The sequence below is a fragment of the Chelon labrosus genome (genome assembly GCF_963514085.1).
Source record: "Chelon labrosus genome assembly, chromosome: 3".
Classification (NCBI taxonomy): domain Eukaryota; kingdom Metazoa; phylum Chordata; class Actinopteri; order Mugiliformes; family Mugilidae; genus Chelon; species Chelon labrosus.
Window position 1 is genome coordinate 12,491,438 of NC_140339.1, and position 18,363 is coordinate 12,509,800.

Below are 18,363 nucleotides of genomic sequence, written 5' to 3' on the forward strand. Positions count from 1 at the left end.
GATTTTTTTTTTTGTACCTTTAAACCTAAACTAAATTTCAGAAGAAATCGTTATACTTTTTATTCCACTGCACGTATTTGCTAGTTTTACTTGCAAGTTCATTAAATGAGTCATTTGATCAGACCGTAAAATACGATAAAGCTACTTAGCTTGTAAAGCTGGCTTCACTTTGAGCTTCTGCAGCCGAAGCTACTTAAACATGAATTAATTTCCATAGATAATTCGTAAAATGTGACACATATAATAAAATGGCAGTTTGAAAAGGGCCGCTGTGCATTCGTTCTTTCGCCTTGAGTTTGCTTGTGCAAGCCTGGAAGACACAAAATCTGGGGGTGGAAAGTTTGGTCTGGATTCTCTCCGTTGACTGATTATGCCCCTGCAAAATTCTGCTGGACAATCGAATTCTTTGGGAAAGTTTAATGCAGCGTTGGACACAAGAGTAACAGCAAAGTCTTAACAGGTTAACTGAGCGCCTTGGAGTTATGCGTTCTTGTCTGTACCTGTGTTCTTGTGTAGCGTTGTCACTCACTACCAAGTACAGTTTCAGTTCAAAGTATGCACCCGACTGAGTACAGTCCAAATGCCTGGATGTGATCTTGTGTCCTCAATGAAATGTGTGGGGCATCAGGAGGTAACTTATGTGACAGCCAGGTATCCCAGATTGCGTTCTGTGGGCTTCATAAAGTACACTGTTGTTCCAATTACCAAGTTATGCAAGTCCGAAGTTTGCGTACTTGGAATTGATAGACGACTATGGTTTACAACAGATTGGCTCTGTCTGGTCGTAGGACTATCCGATTGCATTCAGAGGTATTTTATTCTCTGTGTCTGTCAGTGCACACCCCATAATGAAATACAAATGGTGTGTTTCCTGACTTTCTCATGATGTTACTTCTGTTTTGCAGCAATAGTTCCACCGCTATTGTTCAATTCGATAATTTTTGCAAAACAGACGGATAAAAAAAGCAACTGCTAAGATGCATAAGCAGTCCGTGGTCACTGGTTTGAAGTTTGTTTCATCTTTACTTAGGTTTTATACACCAGACTCACTGACAGCGTAAAGAGATGGTTGATGTTAGCCTCAGAAAGCTAGTAATCATAACTCTGCATTGACTGCGATCGGGGCTCCTAATGCAAAAACTGCTCGATCAAGGCAGGAGGTCTGTGTACTGCAGAGATGGAGGAAGGCGAAGAAAGCCCATCACACGAGCCGCCGCCGGACACGCTGCCAACAAAAACTCTGCTGGCAGCACCACTCAGCTCTGACGGACTGAAATATGCGCTGGCTTCTGACCAGAGCTAGCCTAGAATCAGATAAGCCACCTCTGTCGGGATCGGCTATGAGAGGAAAATAAAGAGGGAATAGAGGAAAAGGGACGGGGGCAAGGGAGAGGGACAGAGGGGATTAGGTCTGGTTGGAGGCAGGACATGGGGGATTCTAAAAAATAATTTTTAAGCCTTACAAAGTGTATCAAATGCTATAGTGGGTTTCTATACGTTCAGTGATACCATGTGCTTTCTGAAAATAAGTTGGATGATGTAGCTTTGGACAATTAAAGGTCCTTTTTATGGTACTAATAAATAAGATCTTTGTTAGAAAGTAGTTTAAGAATAGAAAATAAAATAACTAGTCAGGTCGGTTTGTGCCAGAAACAGTAAATTTGACTTTTTCTGCCTTCAGGCTTCAAAATGTCTGCATTTGTGTAGCCTGCAGGAAAAGAAATACACTCAATAAAGGTGCAGAGGAGAAATGCGGAAGTCAAAAGAAGAAAGTGAAACCCAGACAATCAGAGCCTCTTTACATGTAAGGACACGAACGCTTTTGAACTGAACATGAACATGAAAGGGAGAACAGGGGATTTTGACTTTTGTTCCCTCTTCCTTTAATTATATTTTTATACATTGAAGCAGAGGTTGAGAAAAAAAAAGTATTGTAAGCTCTGAATAGCCACGGGGGAAGTCTCTAAACCTTTGAATCCATCTGTACGTGACGTGACACGTGCGGCGAACGTCAGAGCGAGCCTCTCTCACGCCGGATTGGAGCAGACGCAAATGGCAGAAGACTGGTTCGCACGTTTCTTCTCCGCGGTGCTCTGCGAGATCTCCGTCTTCTTGTTAGATTCGCAGACTCCTCTGTCACTCTCCAGAGGCCACATCTGTTTATTTTTTTTCTCCAGTGCCTCTTTCTCCGTCTCTCATCTGTTCATCCTCTCATCCTTTGAGCCAGCGTGATAAGCGACACTTAGGCAGATATATTAGTCCCATTAGAGCCACTTGATTCAGCTGCTCCACAGTAAAAGGGAGGCCATTAACTCTGCAGCTCGAGGCCACTTAAAGACGACCACATACATCTTCCTAAAGACACACACGCATCAGCCGCGCACACACACGCAAGCAAATCCAAGTCAGACACGTGCATTTTTTTTTTTTACTGCAGCCGGTAAGCATGCCAAATCAACAGAGCTCGTTATTTTCAGTTGCTATTAAAAATACTTTAAAACGAATATTAAAAACACGCATGGAAACATCTTCGCATGTAAATTTGTATAGGTGGACATATTTTCTTTTTCCCCTGCCGTGCAGCTCTGGCTGTTTACCCAGGTTCTCAGTATCTGTTTCTAAGAAGTTAGACTTCAGCTCGTTGTGAATGGACGCTAGCTCGAGCTCTGAACGGCGCTGAAAGTTGCATAAAAGACTCACTGAGGCAGAATTCCCACAGCAGGGCTGATGTGTAACAAGAATATTTCACCCGTGGAGCCTTAATAAAGGTTTTTCCTTTCAGTCCAAAGCAAGTGGGCTCACCTCCACGTTACTGTTGACCCCTGTGGAAATATTTGTTTGTCCTCGCAGAAGAGTGTGACAGCGAAATATTCCTGTATTTGCTCTTATTCTGAAAAATAATACTCTTCTGCTAAGTTGTTTAAATGCCTAATCAAAATAACAATTCCACTAATAGTCCTGATTACACCCAGCAGGATTTTCTGTCCTGATATCTCAGATCTCACATGGTACATTTGGAAAAAGAAAATATATTTAAAATGTCCTTGTGTTAAATCTAGAGTGGAATATCAGTCCACATGTGAACATACTGACTCTCTGGCTTCTTCTCTGTGTGTGTGTATCAGGGAATGGGAGGCTAAGGGAGAGAGACTTTATGTGATGATGGGACTTGCAGGTGTGTGTGGGAATGACCCGTGGAATGCAAGTGGGAATTCTGTAGCTCGGATGAGAAAATCCCATCGGTGAAGGTCACGGTGTGTTTGTCTGCCTGTGTGTGCGCTCCAACACACGGGAAACTGACGGCTCTCGGGAGGATAAGGGGTAAATGTTCGGCGGAAATAGTTTGGAAAGGCGCTGTGGTGTGGCTGAGACAAACACTGTGTATGTTTGTGTTATTGTGTCTCCTCAAAGTGTCGGCCTGGGAGGGGAAAAAACCGAACTGGTCGGACGAGTCTTTTAAAAGCTCGATGAATGCGGGTCGGCTATTTCTGTTATCTGGATGCGCTCAAGAGGATAACAATATTACGTGATTAATGGAAAACCACATGAGCAGGAAATAGACTGTGTTGTGTCCCTGTTGTCGGTTGCGTGTGAAATCTAACACCCTCCTTGATGTGGTTTTGCTGAGAAGTCACTCTGGCTCATCCAGACCTTGCGTTAGCATCCAAACTGGGCAATCCAACTGCAACTGGCCTGCTTTAAATACCTGTCAACCGGCATTAAAATGCATTTCCATATATGTCCCCGGCCAGCGTTCACGATCCGATCTCAGTTGGGGCGCATTAGAATGCTTTGTTGTGTCTACGTCATGACTTGGGGTGACGATACATATTTTGGAACAAGCTGTGAAGCATCGGTCACTTATTTTAGACAACCACCCATTGTGTGTTCACGCTACCAAAGGAATATGCGCAAATGAGTCCCAGACCACCTCCAAATATGGTGTGACACTGGATCACTTAAATGCATCATCAGTGCATCCCGTACCCTGTACCTTAAGCTGGCCCAGAACAGGTGTAAATGCACTTAAACCAATATCTGCGTCGTTAATATTATCAGATGTCTGTGTGTGTGTGTGACTCTGAGAACCGTGCAAACAAGGCAGGTGGAGTTAGTAAAAGTTGAGTGCAACATAAAGTGCACACGGCAGACAAAGTTAACATTAGAAAGGCTCGTGTGTGTGTTTGTGTGTCTCGGCCGCTGAGGAATGCAGCGGCGGTGAGAAGTGCAGCGCTGAGCTGAGCTGTGCAGAATCTGTGCGATAAGAGAGATCAAAGCGTCCAGAGACCTCATCAACCTTCCCAGCATGCTCCCTGGTGATCCACCTGATACCAGGAGCAGGACACACCTACACAGTGTGCGAGCTTATGAGAAGGAGAGGGAGATAGAGAGAGAGAGAGGGAGGGGGTGGACTGTTTATTTGCATACATTTTGTATCTCCCCCCCAATTTGCGTTCCTAAACAATTCTGCACTGCGGATGATGGCGTGTTTGTTTAGCCTGCGCTGCTTGCTTATGTCTGCATGTGTGTGTGTGTGTGTGTGTTTTTTTTATGGGTATTTGGATATGTGTTAACAGCACACTCTCTTCTTCAGATGAAGCTGCATTATTTATTGAAATGTTTTGTTGTTTGAGGCCATAAATCTGCTGACGTCTGATCAGAGATGCATCCAAAAATGAGTTAAAAGGCTTTAGTTGATGGTTATCTCTACTCCTGGTTAATTAAAAAATGATTAAAGGGGTGGAGCTGAGGTTTTTGTACCAGGCTATGAAGATGTTTTTTTGGGGATTTTTTTATTTTATTTTTTTGCTGTTAGGTTTAACATTTTAACATGAAGGTCTATGGGGATTGACTCGTTTTTGTAGTCAGCCTCAAGTGGACATTTTTGGAACTACAGTTTTTGGCACGTTTCTGCTGATTCCAATTTTTCACCTCAAGATGTTCCCGCTTGTCTGCAACTACTGATTATTTTCATTGTTTACATTGATCTGCTGATTTTTGTACACGATTGAACTGTGGCAGTTTTCCAGTTTTCAGTTTCCCTGTTTTGTTTGACCCAAATATATTCACTTTCGACAAAAAATGCAGCATATAATCAAGTCTCACAACCTAAAATCGAATTATTAATCTAGATAACTGTATTAAAATATAATGGCGTCAGAAATATTAACATTCTGCTCTACTAAACTCTTAATATCATGTTTTTAATTCTCTAAATGTGTTGGCGAACATTTTATTTTTAAGTCTCTGCTCCTACCCGACCTTTAGTCTTTTTCATAAATCTGCTCTGACGTCCCAGAACTGCCCACTGTGCGTGGGTGGAAAAAAAATGTTAATGAGCTGCTGTACGTTATCAGAACATCCAAAATATGGGAGGCGCATTTCGGGGTCATAAAATAAACTGCGCTCGCAATCAGGCTCTCAAACCTCAGATGCCTCAAGCGTCTTTAAATGCACCCCGTGGGAAAGTTTTCACCACGGTCTGCACTCACAGCTGCGATAAGATGTGTTGGTAACTGACAAAAATCCATAGGTACAGATTACGTTTTTCTTTCTGTGATGGAGAATGACATATCTCAAGCACACCCCACATTGATTTCCAGAGGCTGCCTAGAAGCAAAGAAACAACCGATGGCATGATTTGGGCAGTTGTTTGCAGAAATGGATTATATATGCACATGGAGCCTAACCACCGGTGGGGTCGTGTAATTTAGGCAGGAAGAGTTCATCGGAGGGTGAAGATGATCGGAGTTTGAAAAAGCGAGAGATGGAACAAGTGAGAGAGAGATCTCTTTATCCCTCTCTCTCTTTGTGTTTCTCTCTGAATAATGCAATATCCATGCATGGGTATGTGGGTCAGTGGGGCTTTACTCCCCCTGGAGACCAGAGCCACACCCCAACACACATACCCACACTTACTTAATTCACTCACTGAGCCCTGGCTTGTCCGCCTGTCTGCCTCGCTGCTTAACTCGCTGCGTGACGTCATACATTTTTCATAAAGTCTGCGCTGCTTGGTCAATATTTCATATCTGGTATTGACAGGTGAGCTGGAGTCCACTGTACGGAGTTGCTGCTCCCTCGCCGCCCCAGCCTTCCCCTTCCCCTTCTCCCTCTCTCCCCCCTGCCTCCATCCCTCTCTGGCTTGTAATTAAATTAGCCCTGTCTGCAGATGACAAAGGGCCAGTCATTCGGGCTCTGCTTAGATAGCGAGTAGCTGCACTTAGAGCGGATATGAAGTTAAGGAGGAATGCGCTGAGCCCAGTGCTGCTCTCAGGGTACGAAGGTGGGAGAGAGGAGGATGCAGGGGTTCTGTTTGGGCCCGGGCTCTGAAGAAGCTCAGAACCAGACAGAAAGTAACCCCCCCCCGCATTTAGCCTGTCTCACGCTCTGACCTTTAGTGCTGCCAGAAAGAGTGATGGCTGTAAAATGAGCTTCAAGTCTGTGCAGGAAAATCACCACATCTGAATTCGCTTATTTTATATCTGTGATTTATGATTGTTTTTTTAATGAGATAATCTGCAGATTAGTTTTGAATAGTCGAGATAATGTCTAAAAACACTGAAAGATGCCTATTGGAACTTCTCAGGCCTCAGATCAGATTTATATTGCTTTTTTTTGCATTTTTTTCCCCTAAGAAACAGTCCAAATCCAAAAAAAAATAATAATTCACAACTCGAATCCAATTTTTAGTATATTTTCAGTTGATTAACTAACTATAATAACTACAAATTATTTCTGCATATTATTTATATATGCCAGTTCACATTAGCTTACACTGTGGCACGAATGTTTCAGTAAATAAAGTACATTAGGCCAGAGTATTTAATCTCTAATTGTGTCTTGAAATCAAGTATTGAAAACTGTAAGCGCTTGGTATTGATCATCAGATCATTTTATTAATTTTAGAGTGTTTTATGGTTTTTGTGGAGCTGCTTTTATTCAAATCTACTGTTTGTCAGAAGTATTCGGTTGATTTGATATGAAGTTGTTGTCCCTGTTATTTTAAACATGTGACTATACAGTTTGATTTCATACGATCAAAGAAGTTGAAATAATGCATCTGTTCCAGACATCGGGAAGATTTAAACCACTACAACAGAATTAAAACCAACCATAGTCAAATGTTCTCCCACCACAGCGTCTCTTTATTGTATATTGTACATTGGCCACAGTTGGATATGATATGAGAGTGAACCTTTCACACATGAGAGAAAAAAAAAACAGAAACTAAAAATATTCCGCTTTCCTTTCCTCTCCACCTCACACTTTATTTGTCAATGTGTTTGTGTCTTTGCTTCCTGCTGACAGACTTGTTGTCTTGCCCTGTTTTACCTGCAGTGCTCCCCACCTGCTCGCCGCTGGACTTCCACTGCGACAACGGCAAATGTATCCGTCGCTCCTGGGTGTGTGACGGCGACAACGACTGCGAGGACGACTCGGACGAGCAAGACTGCCGTAAGTACACGTCTCCTGCCTCGACAACGCGCGGCGGCAGATATAATATGCAGCCGTCTCACGCATGCACACACCCGAACGCGCACAATCGACCTGCTCTGTCAGGCTCAAGGGGATGAGTTATTAAAGTGGACAGATGTTTGGGGCAGCCATGTGCAATGAGGTGTTTGTTTTGAGTCTGTCGGAGTTGCGCGTCTGTTGCACTCGCAGAAGCGCATGTGCGCACGCTCGCACACAAAAACACACTGTGACAAGAGGTCAGCACTCTCATGGTCCCCACACGACATTCTCCGACCTTTGACTTCACTTTATTCTGTCCTTCTTTTGACTTCAAGAGTTATCTCTGTGTGTGTGTGTGTGTGTGTGTGTAGGGGGGGTGGCGGGGGATATGTTCAACCCAAAATAGCCCTCAGCTGCCTTCTAGGTAGAATGTGGCCTGCAGTCTGTAAAGAGTGCATCTATTTCTACAGTTGTATTTATGTAGCTGTGCATGGCTGGTCTTTGTGAGGATAATTTCCAGTTACACAGTGAAGGCATTTTTCATTTTCTCATTTCTGCATTTCTTTAAAGGGCGCCTTAAGGAGTTAATGCTGGATTCACAAAATGTCAGCAGAACAGGAGAAAGAAAACTTCCCATTCTAATGACTTTCTAGAATTAGTTTTAGGTTTCAACTTACGGTCATGGATTGGGATCGTGAGCTTACGGTCAAGCCATCGTTGGATCTTCACACAAGCAGAAGTACAAATGTGTGTTTTCTATTAGTCGAGGTGTACATGGTGGTCAGGTTCTGTGTTCACTTTTAGTCTCTGTGTTTACCCGTAACGACGCAGATGGCTTCACGTGTGCAATCTGATCCGCGTGGATGTACTCTGCAAGCCAGCCGTTCCATCACTCCGTCGGAGACAGTTTGGTGACTGACAGATTCTGTTTAATCATGCTCAGTGAGGCTACAGGAATAGTTTGGGAGGGTGACGTGTTTCCGATGTAGGCAGCACATGGCAGAAAGAGTCCACCTTAAAAAAAAACATCCAACACTCTCTGTGTTTTCAGCCACGTTGAAATGTTTCTTAACTGCAGCATTTTACCATTAATATAATATTTTATAAAGCTGTCCTCCCTTTGTCTGGCTAACGAAACCTTGGCTCATTTCTTTAACGTTGTTTTCAAGTTTGATTGGCCGTTCACAGGTGCAGAACAGAACGCTAGTGCAGGAAATTAACTTGCACGACAGAAATTTGGTAAGAGAAAACTGAAAGGATTTTGAGAAAAATGCTTATTCACTTCCTGGTCGACAGCTGGAGTAGGAGGTGGATACCACTCATATGTCTGTGAATGTTTAGATTAGCTTAATATTCTGTAAAGATTGGAAACAGGGTCTTGACATTACTGAGTTTGCTAAAAAAAATTCATTTATTCTTTTAAGTCAAGGTATTATTATTGGCTATACTATATTATTATCCCCCATCACATACTCTGACATTTAAGCACTTTTTTTGTCATTGGACTTCAATCAGTTGACTATGAGTTGAATTATTGAAGCTTCCAAAGTCATGTAATATAGCTGACTGCGTGTTGAGAGTGAGCTGGGACATGAGGGATCTGTTTGCATGGTCAGGAACAGTTTGGAACTTGAGTAGATCACAAAATCTTTATTGTGGAGGTGGCTCCTCAAAGCTGTGGTCGTTAGGTCAGCCTACTGTGGCCGTAACTCAAGAACCTCCTGGTGGACCCTGGTGGAGGAAGCTGTTAAGGAAAAAGAATGAGGCCCTTTGTCTCTGGTTAGCTCTGGAGGCTTCTGAATCAGAAAGCTGCGATCTACCGGCCAGATGGACCAGATGAGGTGTCTAGGCGTATCCAACCATGGCTGAACTTCAGCTCATGCCGGGTTGAAATTTGTGTGTAATTGTTCCTAATTATGACGTTCCATTGACTTTGAATGTAACTGTCTGCCGTTATACTGCTGGACTTTTGTGTCTTAATATACGTGCATCTAGTCTTTGGCCATTTGTTTCTGAGAACCCAAATAGAGAACTGATGTGTTGGACTGTGTTGAGAAGCGCTTGTTGAACCGTCGGACAACACCATTCTGATTAGGAATTTCTTTCTTTGGTTACCATGAATATCTGTACCAAATTCAAACCACTGGGAAATTGTTGAAATATGTTTCTCTCATGGATAGACTCACTGAGTTTGCCATGCTTCCCCTAGTGTTCCGGAAATTAGAAGATGACCAGTTTAAATTGGATTGATAAGAGTCAATGGTCGGCCATTGTCCAACGTTGCCCCTAGTTTTGATAGTTTTTTTCAGCATCATTGGCACTGGTCAGATGACGGGCAACTTTTTAGCGGATTCAGGATGTTGAACCAACCAGTCGATCACTCTGGTTGGATGTTTCAGTTGGCGAACCAGAACAAAAGTGACGAAAGTCAACAAAACGACAAACCGCAAAAGGCACACACGGCAGGCTGTTTGCTGTAGTCTTTGTTCAGGTGCAACTTTTTGGTCCAGACAAAGGCAACAAAGACGATGACAAAACCAACCTTTGTTGTTGCTGGTAGTTCTTTGATGTCAGTTCGGTGTGTCCGTACCTTTAAAGTGGAGGAAACAGCCATTTGGTGATGTTGTGAATAGTGATAGCATCATGCTTTAACATCACACCAATCGTGATTCTTTCCCGTCATAACTCATGTGGTTTATGAGTACACAGATGCAGGTACAGGTTGGCTCTTTCTTTTCAGAATGATATTCCTTGTCTGTCTGTCATCCAGCGATTTCTCCTCCTCTTCTGTTGACCCACATACAGTATCGGCAGCCAGACACTGAATCACTTCCTGATGGGGGGTCTGTCTGCTGCGAGCTGCCTATGAATTTTTTATCTCCAGGCCCAGCATATTTTACCTCCCTCCCCTGTTTCCCAAACTAGTTATTATTTCATGCTTCTTTCACTTTATTTTTTTCACCCTGCTCTGTCTTCCCACTCCCAATATATTTTGTTGCTCCTCCCGATGTGGTGGTTTTATTTCATTATTTAGAGACGGGGAGACAATCCTCCGCGCTTGGCTGGAGATCGAGCGGTTGTCAAGATTTCAGAAAAACATGGAGACTGAGGTGTGCCTGCGGATGTGTGTGTTTGAACACGAGATACTCTGAATTCTCTTAGTTTAAAAGACATTTCACAGAAAAAAAAACATGGCACTATTTCACCACACAGATGTAGGGTGCCTGGTAATGACTCTCAGAGCCCTTTGCCCTTTGACGTTTGTCTGCTGTGTGAATGATGAGCGTCTTGAGGGCTTGTTGACCTCCGACCTCCCTCTGTTTACCTCGCTGATGGGAGGGGAGAGAGAGAGCATGGGAGAGACAGAGAGAGGGAGAGAATCAATTATTTTCTTGCGTGCTGAATACTAGATTAAATGAGAGTGTTTGTCTATTGTGTCAACAAAATAAAATTTTCATTTGGACCCACCCCAGGACTTTGGTGGTTTTGAATCCTCTTCTTTTTTTTTTTTTTAAAGGGGGGATGGTGTTTTGGCTGAGGGGAGGTCAGCTGAGGTTTAGCAGTTGAACCTATAGCCTGGCCTAACTAATGATAATGTCTGTGATGTCTGTAGACAGACACAATTCTGTCTAAGAATTTTGAATAATTCGTAAATTGCCTTAAACATATATGGTATCATACACGTTACTTAAAGGCATCTGCTCTTTGTCCTGATCAGGCTATAATCTGGTCACAGCTCTTTGACAAACACATTTAACAGATCCTTGAGAGCAATATGTTTAATTTTGATATTAGTAACGGCCCAAAGATCCAGCATCACAAGACCTGATTGATCACCAAGACTAAATGTAGGTGTTATAGCAGCAGGGCAAGACAGTGCAAATATAATATATAAATATAATAAGGTTGATAAAAATATAGAAAATTAACATAAAATATAAATTTATTGAATGTGCCAATGCACCAAGCATAAGTGACTAACTTAAGTTTGGTGAAAACTAGGGATGCACCGAAATGAAAATTCTTGGTCAAAACCGAAAACCGAAAATGCGGAGCCCAAGGCCGAAAACCCCCTTTGCTTTGGCTTCATCACTGGGAAACTTCCTTGCTCGGATGTTTGGATTTCTGGTGATAAATTAAACCCGACATGGACAAATTCTTTGCAGATGCACCCCTCTTGAAACTTCAGCATTACTCGTTTTGCAAATCGCTATCCGTGGGTCTTTATATAATATTTATATAATACTTTATACATTGAAATACGTCCACACCGCAGACATGTTGGCCATTCCAGACAAGCCTGTGCTGACTGCGGTTTTTGCTTGCGCCATCACAACATCCTGTTTCACTTTTGGGCCATTTTCGGCCGAAAATTTTCAGTGGCCAAATATTAGGTGCATCCCTATTGAAAACCAACCAAAGATGGATAACAATATTTTTATCTGAAATTAAATGAAAAACATCTAAAAGTATCAGAAATATTCGTAAGTCATTCATTTTATCAAGTGTAAGTATTCAACACTTTTAGCAACACTAACAAGAGTCCATTCACCTCCATCTTTTTGTGCATCAGTAGAAGTCTCTGAGTCTAATCTTATCACTTAAAAGTAAAACTATCTACCTAGTTAGAAACCACCACTAGTAAAGATAAAATCTGTTTATTTGAACACTGAATCTCATATTCTGGAACTTCATGCACAGAGAGGGACACTAACTGTGTGATGGTGGTGTTTTTGTGAACACAAATGCATACACTACTGTTTTATTGCTTCTGCATCCTAAAAATAAAGATAATGTATGGAGTAAAAACAAGATTTTTCATTGCTATGCAGAAGCTGTCCACAAATGTCAACAGTATACACAACTAATACATACACTATATTACCAAAAGTATTCGCTCACCCATTCAAATGATCAGAATCAGGTGTTCTAATCACTTGGCCTGGCCCCAGGTGTATAAATTCAAGCACTCAGGCATGCAGACTGTGAAACAAGACATTTGTGAAAGAATGGGCCGCTCTCAGGAGCTCAGTGAATTCCAGCGTGGAACTGTCATAGGATGCCACTTGTGCAACAAATCCAGTCGTGAAATTTCCTCGCTCCTAAATATTCCACAGTCAACTGTCAGCTCTATTATAACAAAATGGAAGCGTTTGGGAAAAACAGCAACTCGGCCACGAAGTGGTAGGCCACGTAAAGTGACGGAGAGGGGTCAGCGGATGCTGAAGCACATAGTGCAAAGAGGTCGCCGACTTTCTGCACAGTCAATTGCTACAGAGCTACAAACTTCATGTGACCTTCAGATTAGCCCAAGTACAGTACGCAGAGAGCTTCATGGAATGGGTTTCCATGGCCGAGCAGCTGCAGCCAAGCCACACATCACCAAGTGCAATGCAAGGCGTCGGATGCAATGGTGTAAAGCATGCCGCCACTGGCCTCTAGAGCAGTGGAGACGCGTTCTCTGGAGTGATGAATCACGCTTTTCCATCTGGCAATCTGATGGACGAGTCTGGGTTTGGAGGTTGCCAGGAGAACGGTACATTTCAGATTGCATTGTGCCAACTGTGAAATTTGGTGGAGGAGGAATTATGGTATGGGGTTGTTTTTCAGGAGCTGGGCTTGGCCCCTTAGTTCCAGTGAAAGGAACATTGAATGCTTCAGGATACCAAAACATTTTGGACAATTCCATGCTCCCAACCTTGTGGGAACAGTTTGGAGCGGGCCCCTTCCTCTTCCAACATGACTGTGCACCAGTGCACAAAGCAAGGTCCATAAAGACGTGGATGACAGAGTCTGGTGTGGATGAACTTGACTGGCCTGCACAGAGTCCTGACCTGAACCCGATAGAACACCTTTGGGATGAATTAGAGCGGAGACTGAGAGCCAGGCCTTCTCGACCAACATCAGTGTGTGACCTCACCAATGCGCTTTTGGAAGAATGGTCAAAAATTCCTATAAACACTCTCCTCAACCTTGTGGACAGTCTTCCCAGAAGAGTTGAAGCTGTAATAGCTGCAAAAGGTGGACCGACATCATATTGAATTCTATGAGTTAGGAATGGGATGGCACTTCAGTTCATAGAATGAGTAAAGGCAGGTGAGCGAATACTTTTGGTAATATAGTGTATGTATAACAGATCTGCCCCCGTGTCATGTCCCTGATTTCAGAAGTGGAGCGTGTCTGTTTCTCGAGTGTAACACACCTGAGAAAAGATGAAAAATCTCACCATAACCATGAAAAGCTTTGACTTCTTCTTCGTCGGCCTCTTCTGTGGGCATCCCTCTGCTTCTGTCTCTTCTTATCTCTCTCTGTTTGTCTCAGCTGTCTGACACGCGCACACGGCGGTGATAAATTATAGATTACCTCCTGCCAGGGGCCATCCATCATTGGTTTTCCTCGACAAACCTGTTTACTCGGCCCCAGCCTTGCTCGTGGCCGGGGCTTTGCCATCGATTGCGGTGGTAACAGTAGAAGGCGTTGTTTCGGAGGTGTGATTAAAGAAGCAAGGTGAAAGAAAGGGTTTGAAACTGGAAAACTGCCAATGTCACAGTGGTGGAAGTTCAGTGCGGGGAGGGATTTCTGTCCAGCTGCACCATCAGGGCAGTTGGTATGCATGACGAATTTGCCTTTTAATCTCCAGTCTGAAGGTTGACCGTCTAATGCAAACTTTCCTAACAGACAGTGTATATAATTAAGATGTACAACAGGCTGCTGGAGCTTCAATCGATTACACTGGTTTTGAATTGAAACTGGTTTCAAATTTAAAGTCCTTGATGCCAGAGAACAACTTTTGCCGCAAGCCATCTGTGTTGCACGTACCACATGTGAATGCACATTTGTAGTGGTAAACCATGGTGGAGAAAGTGGTTGATCCTTTGTGGGTTTTTTGCAGCAGGATTCATTTATGTAATTACCCAGAACTTGAGCATAGTATACACTGTACTACTGAATATTTACTTTGTTATAGATCTGTTATAGATTGTTAGCCAGGTAGCCGCATTCGATTCATCAGAATATGAGTATCTTAACACGTCCTTTGGTTGTCAGTATGCGGCGTGTTTCATCTCATACAGAGGCTAAAAAAATACCGCTGCATGCATCAGGATAGTCCTACAACCAATCAGAGCCATTGCACAAAAACGTTGTGGGTGCGGAGGAACGAGCTAATGGCTCCAGGCTAATGGGTTGTCATAGAGAGATAGATTACTCCTAACTGCAACACCTACATCTTGATCCTTCGTTTGATAAACAGCATTGAGCGTCGCCACGGCATGTTTTAGATGATTTCATATGTTTGCTCATCCTTATAGCTTATCCAGTCCTTGGATTTCAAGACCAATCTCATAAGCACTTAGGTTGAAGACACCTTTACAGCTGTACTACTAACTTGCGGTCAAGTCAGTATCAGGAAATGGAATGGACAATGCTTTTACGTTTGTGTGAAGTGAAGTGTGTCAGTACAGACTGAGCAGACAGGTAGACTTTACAGATCGAAATTGTGCTTAAAATATAATTTGAGATATTTCTCAAGCCTTATTTATTTATTTTTTCACCATGAAATCTTAACACTGTGATAACCAGTGTTTATTCAAGTAGATCACACAATTTTCAGAGTTTTGAATTTATGTCTGCAAAACATCCGTTACTCTTCTTGGAAAATAAAGCTTTTATAGTCAGCGACTGTGAAAACACTCACAGTTTGTTCAGCCGTCCTGCTCACTTGGATGCAGTCGCTGTCCAATGGGTGTCTTTTAGCTGAGACTGAACCACGGGATGTTCTGTCTGCGAGTCTCGCCCTGCAGCCTTAGGAAAGTTTAGCCTGTTAAAGCAAAAAAAAAAAATAAAGTCTCCTCAGCTCTTTGCTCTGAGCCTGACATGAAAGGCCACACTTCCCCTGCAGTCAGGACAGTTTTAGATACGCTCTCTTGCCAGTCCATTAGGTACACTGGTGAAAACTAATGCATTCTAACCAAGAGCCTGGCACTTAATCCCTCTTCATGACTGTTATAATGTTCAGTTTATGTTGAAACAACCAAGGAAAGTTAGTAACTCAACTGTATAATCATTTTGGAGGACGTCGTTTGTGGTTCTGTTTAACTGGAGCTCTCTTCAAAAGGCTACAATTTGGTGCAGAGCTTTTATATTCGAAGGCATTCAGCTTCACTAGTGTACCTAATAAACTATCTAGTGTGTATAATGTCAGCAGAGCTCAAGGACGGATGCGTCCAACCACATTCTCGCATTGAATCTGTCCTTTTATAACACCTACTTTATCTTTCTTTCCTCTCTCTGCAGCTCCCAGAGAATGCGAGGAGGACGAGTTCCACTGCCAGAACGGATACTGTATCCGCAGCCTCTGGCACTGCGACGGCGACAATGATTGCGGAGACAACAGCGATGAACAGTGCGGTGCGTGCACACACACATGGACACACACACACACACACGAACTGAAGTTTGCAAAGCACGTACTGATTCACACTTCCTTCTAATACGACTCGCGTGCTCCTCCACACCAGATATGCGTAAATGTTCGGACAAGGAGTTCCGCTGCACAGATGGGAGCTGCATCGCCGAGCACTGGTACTGCGACGGAGACACGGACTGTAAGGACGGATCAGATGAGGAAAATTGTCGTAAGTTGCTCAGAGGGTGTTTGACCTTTTTTTAAGGACATGTCCATGAAAAAAATCATAGACATGTTCGATGCGCAAGAAAAAAAAAACCAACCTCAATCTGTAATTGAATTTTTTATACCCCTCTCTTCTGACAGCATAAAAGAAGACTGGACTCAGTAGAATAGTGTTGGACTTCGACTTAGATAGACTTTATTAATCCACAAGGGAAGTTGCTTGGTCACAGTAGCTTAGTTGCACATAAAAACATAAAGATAGTTATAAGTATGAGCAAAAATACACATGATTTGCATATTTACAAACCTACAAGAAATAGAAAAAGAATAGAAGTAAATATACACTGTATATAGAATAACAACACTTGCCTATAATAGTTTTAATTATTGTTCTAAAATATAAAATTGTCTGTCTTTTTTTATTTTAAGACCGCACATGATCCACTTGGGAACCAGATGAAATAGAAGCAATTACTCATACCAGCGGTTTCTTGTTCTATCCAGAATGATTAAATCCAAAATTATAATAAAATTCACAACTAAAGCAAATTATTCTCAATAAGTCTCCATATCTCCAAACAGGGCAGACTGACTGATTGCACACAAATGCGTCAGCCCTGACTTTCTCATTATAACTTAAAAATTACGGCAGCGAGACGGGAAAAGAAAAGCGGGGTTGCTGACCAGCTCTATGCAAACTAAGATCTCACATTAGCAACTTTAGCGCGGAGCATGTTAGCATGTTCGCTGTCTCATTAGAGAGCTGAGCTCCCCCTTCATTTCGCGTACAGATTCTGACAGACTCAGCAGAGCAGAGTCGCAGCTTCAAAGCGCGTCAGACAGCCAACTGCTGCACCATCTTTCCCAGCATCTGTTTAACATGGCCGTGTGTCTGTGCAGCCTCAGATGTGATGACAGCCACCTGCAGCGTGGAGGAGTTTCAGTGTGCATATGGCCGCTGTATCCTGGACATCTACCACTGCGACGGAGACGACGACTGCGGGGACTGGTCGGACGAGTCGGACTGCTGTAAGTTCCGGTCTAACTTTTACATATGAAATCGTAAACTCCGAAGTTCAAGCAACGTCAAACTCAGTTAAAATCACAAGTTCTAACTCAAGGCGGACTTTGGCGGGGGGGGGGGGGGGGGGTGACGGTAAGTAACGGGCAAAATGGCGATACATCACAAAGCTGCAGATTTGGCAGATGTCTACAAACCAAATATATCGGAGCGTCAGAGTGGAGCGGCTGATCCAGGCTGTCGTGCCGGTGTAAAGGTCACAGTGAGCTGCTGTCATCTGCTCGCACACACACGTTCACACTTGAACACTCACACTCTTTAGGATCCGTGACAGCGCTCCTGGCTCCCGCTAACATCGTCTTGTACAGGAGACGGAGACAAACCTCCTCTGGGAGATCAGTTCTGTTATGCTGTTAGATGAGAGTTAAGTTTCTTCTCTCCCTCTGGCAGACGTCTCTTCTCTCTCCTTCCCCTCTCCGCTTCGCTCCCTCCCTCCCTCCCTCCCTCTCTCCCTCCCTCCGCCGACAACCAGTCATCTTCATGTCATACGGCTTTCTGCACTAGTTCAGCTGGAGTTTAAAAGTACATTAAAGGCTCATCTGAACAGGAAGTTCATCATTTTTAGAGGCTGCGCCAACTGAACCCGTTCCAAAGTGGACTGTGCACTGACTCAATACACTTACGAGATGTAGTAGTAAAAAATGTATGGAAGACGTGTGCTGCACTTTAGCCATATAGCTTTATTTTCATTAGCAATTGGCCTGTAGGGTATTATTTCAATTTGCCGATCAATTGTTTTTAGTCTGTAATGGGTCAGGAAATGATGACAAATGGGCGTCGCAATTTCTGTACGTCTGTGGCAGCGACTTAACCCGAGCCAACAGTCAGTCGGTGGGTGGTGTCGGGATCATCGATTCGAGTATATGTGACGCACCTTTGGCTCTAGTCAGAGAAGCAGTGAAGTCAAGAGGGCCCGCGTGATCTGATCTGAACCTTCTAGTACACAGATGTTATTACAACATGTTCATCTGGAATTAATCCGTTGTAGAGCTGCTAATCACGACTGTGTGTACCCCTTCTGGTTCGCCGTTCTGAATGACAAACATAGACTACTGCCACCTGCTAGTATGGAGAGTTATTTCTGTTATGACGCAGGCGCAGAACGTAAGTGCTGTTTGGCACATTTAGGTCTTTAGGATGTGTTTAGTGCACGTTTTGGCCCAGGCACGGACGACGTGAAGCAAAGTCACTA

At 43.3% G+C, this 18,363-nt stretch overlaps 1 protein-coding gene across 1 annotated transcript in view; it reads left to right on the forward strand.

The window, feature by feature from the left end:
• lrp4 (low density lipoprotein receptor-related protein 4) overlaps positions 1-18,363 on the forward strand; it is a 100,969-nt gene that overhangs the window by 53,634 nt on the left and 28,972 nt on the right. The window contains exons 3-6 of the mRNA XM_084540798.1: positions 7,342-7,458; positions 15,754-15,867; positions 15,978-16,094; positions 16,991-17,119. Of these exons, the coding sequence (XP_084396924.1) occupies positions 7,342-7,458; positions 15,754-15,867; positions 15,978-16,094; positions 16,991-17,119 (477 nt within the window). The remainder of the gene's footprint in view (positions 1-7,341; positions 7,459-15,753; positions 15,868-15,977; positions 16,095-16,990; positions 17,120-18,363) is intronic.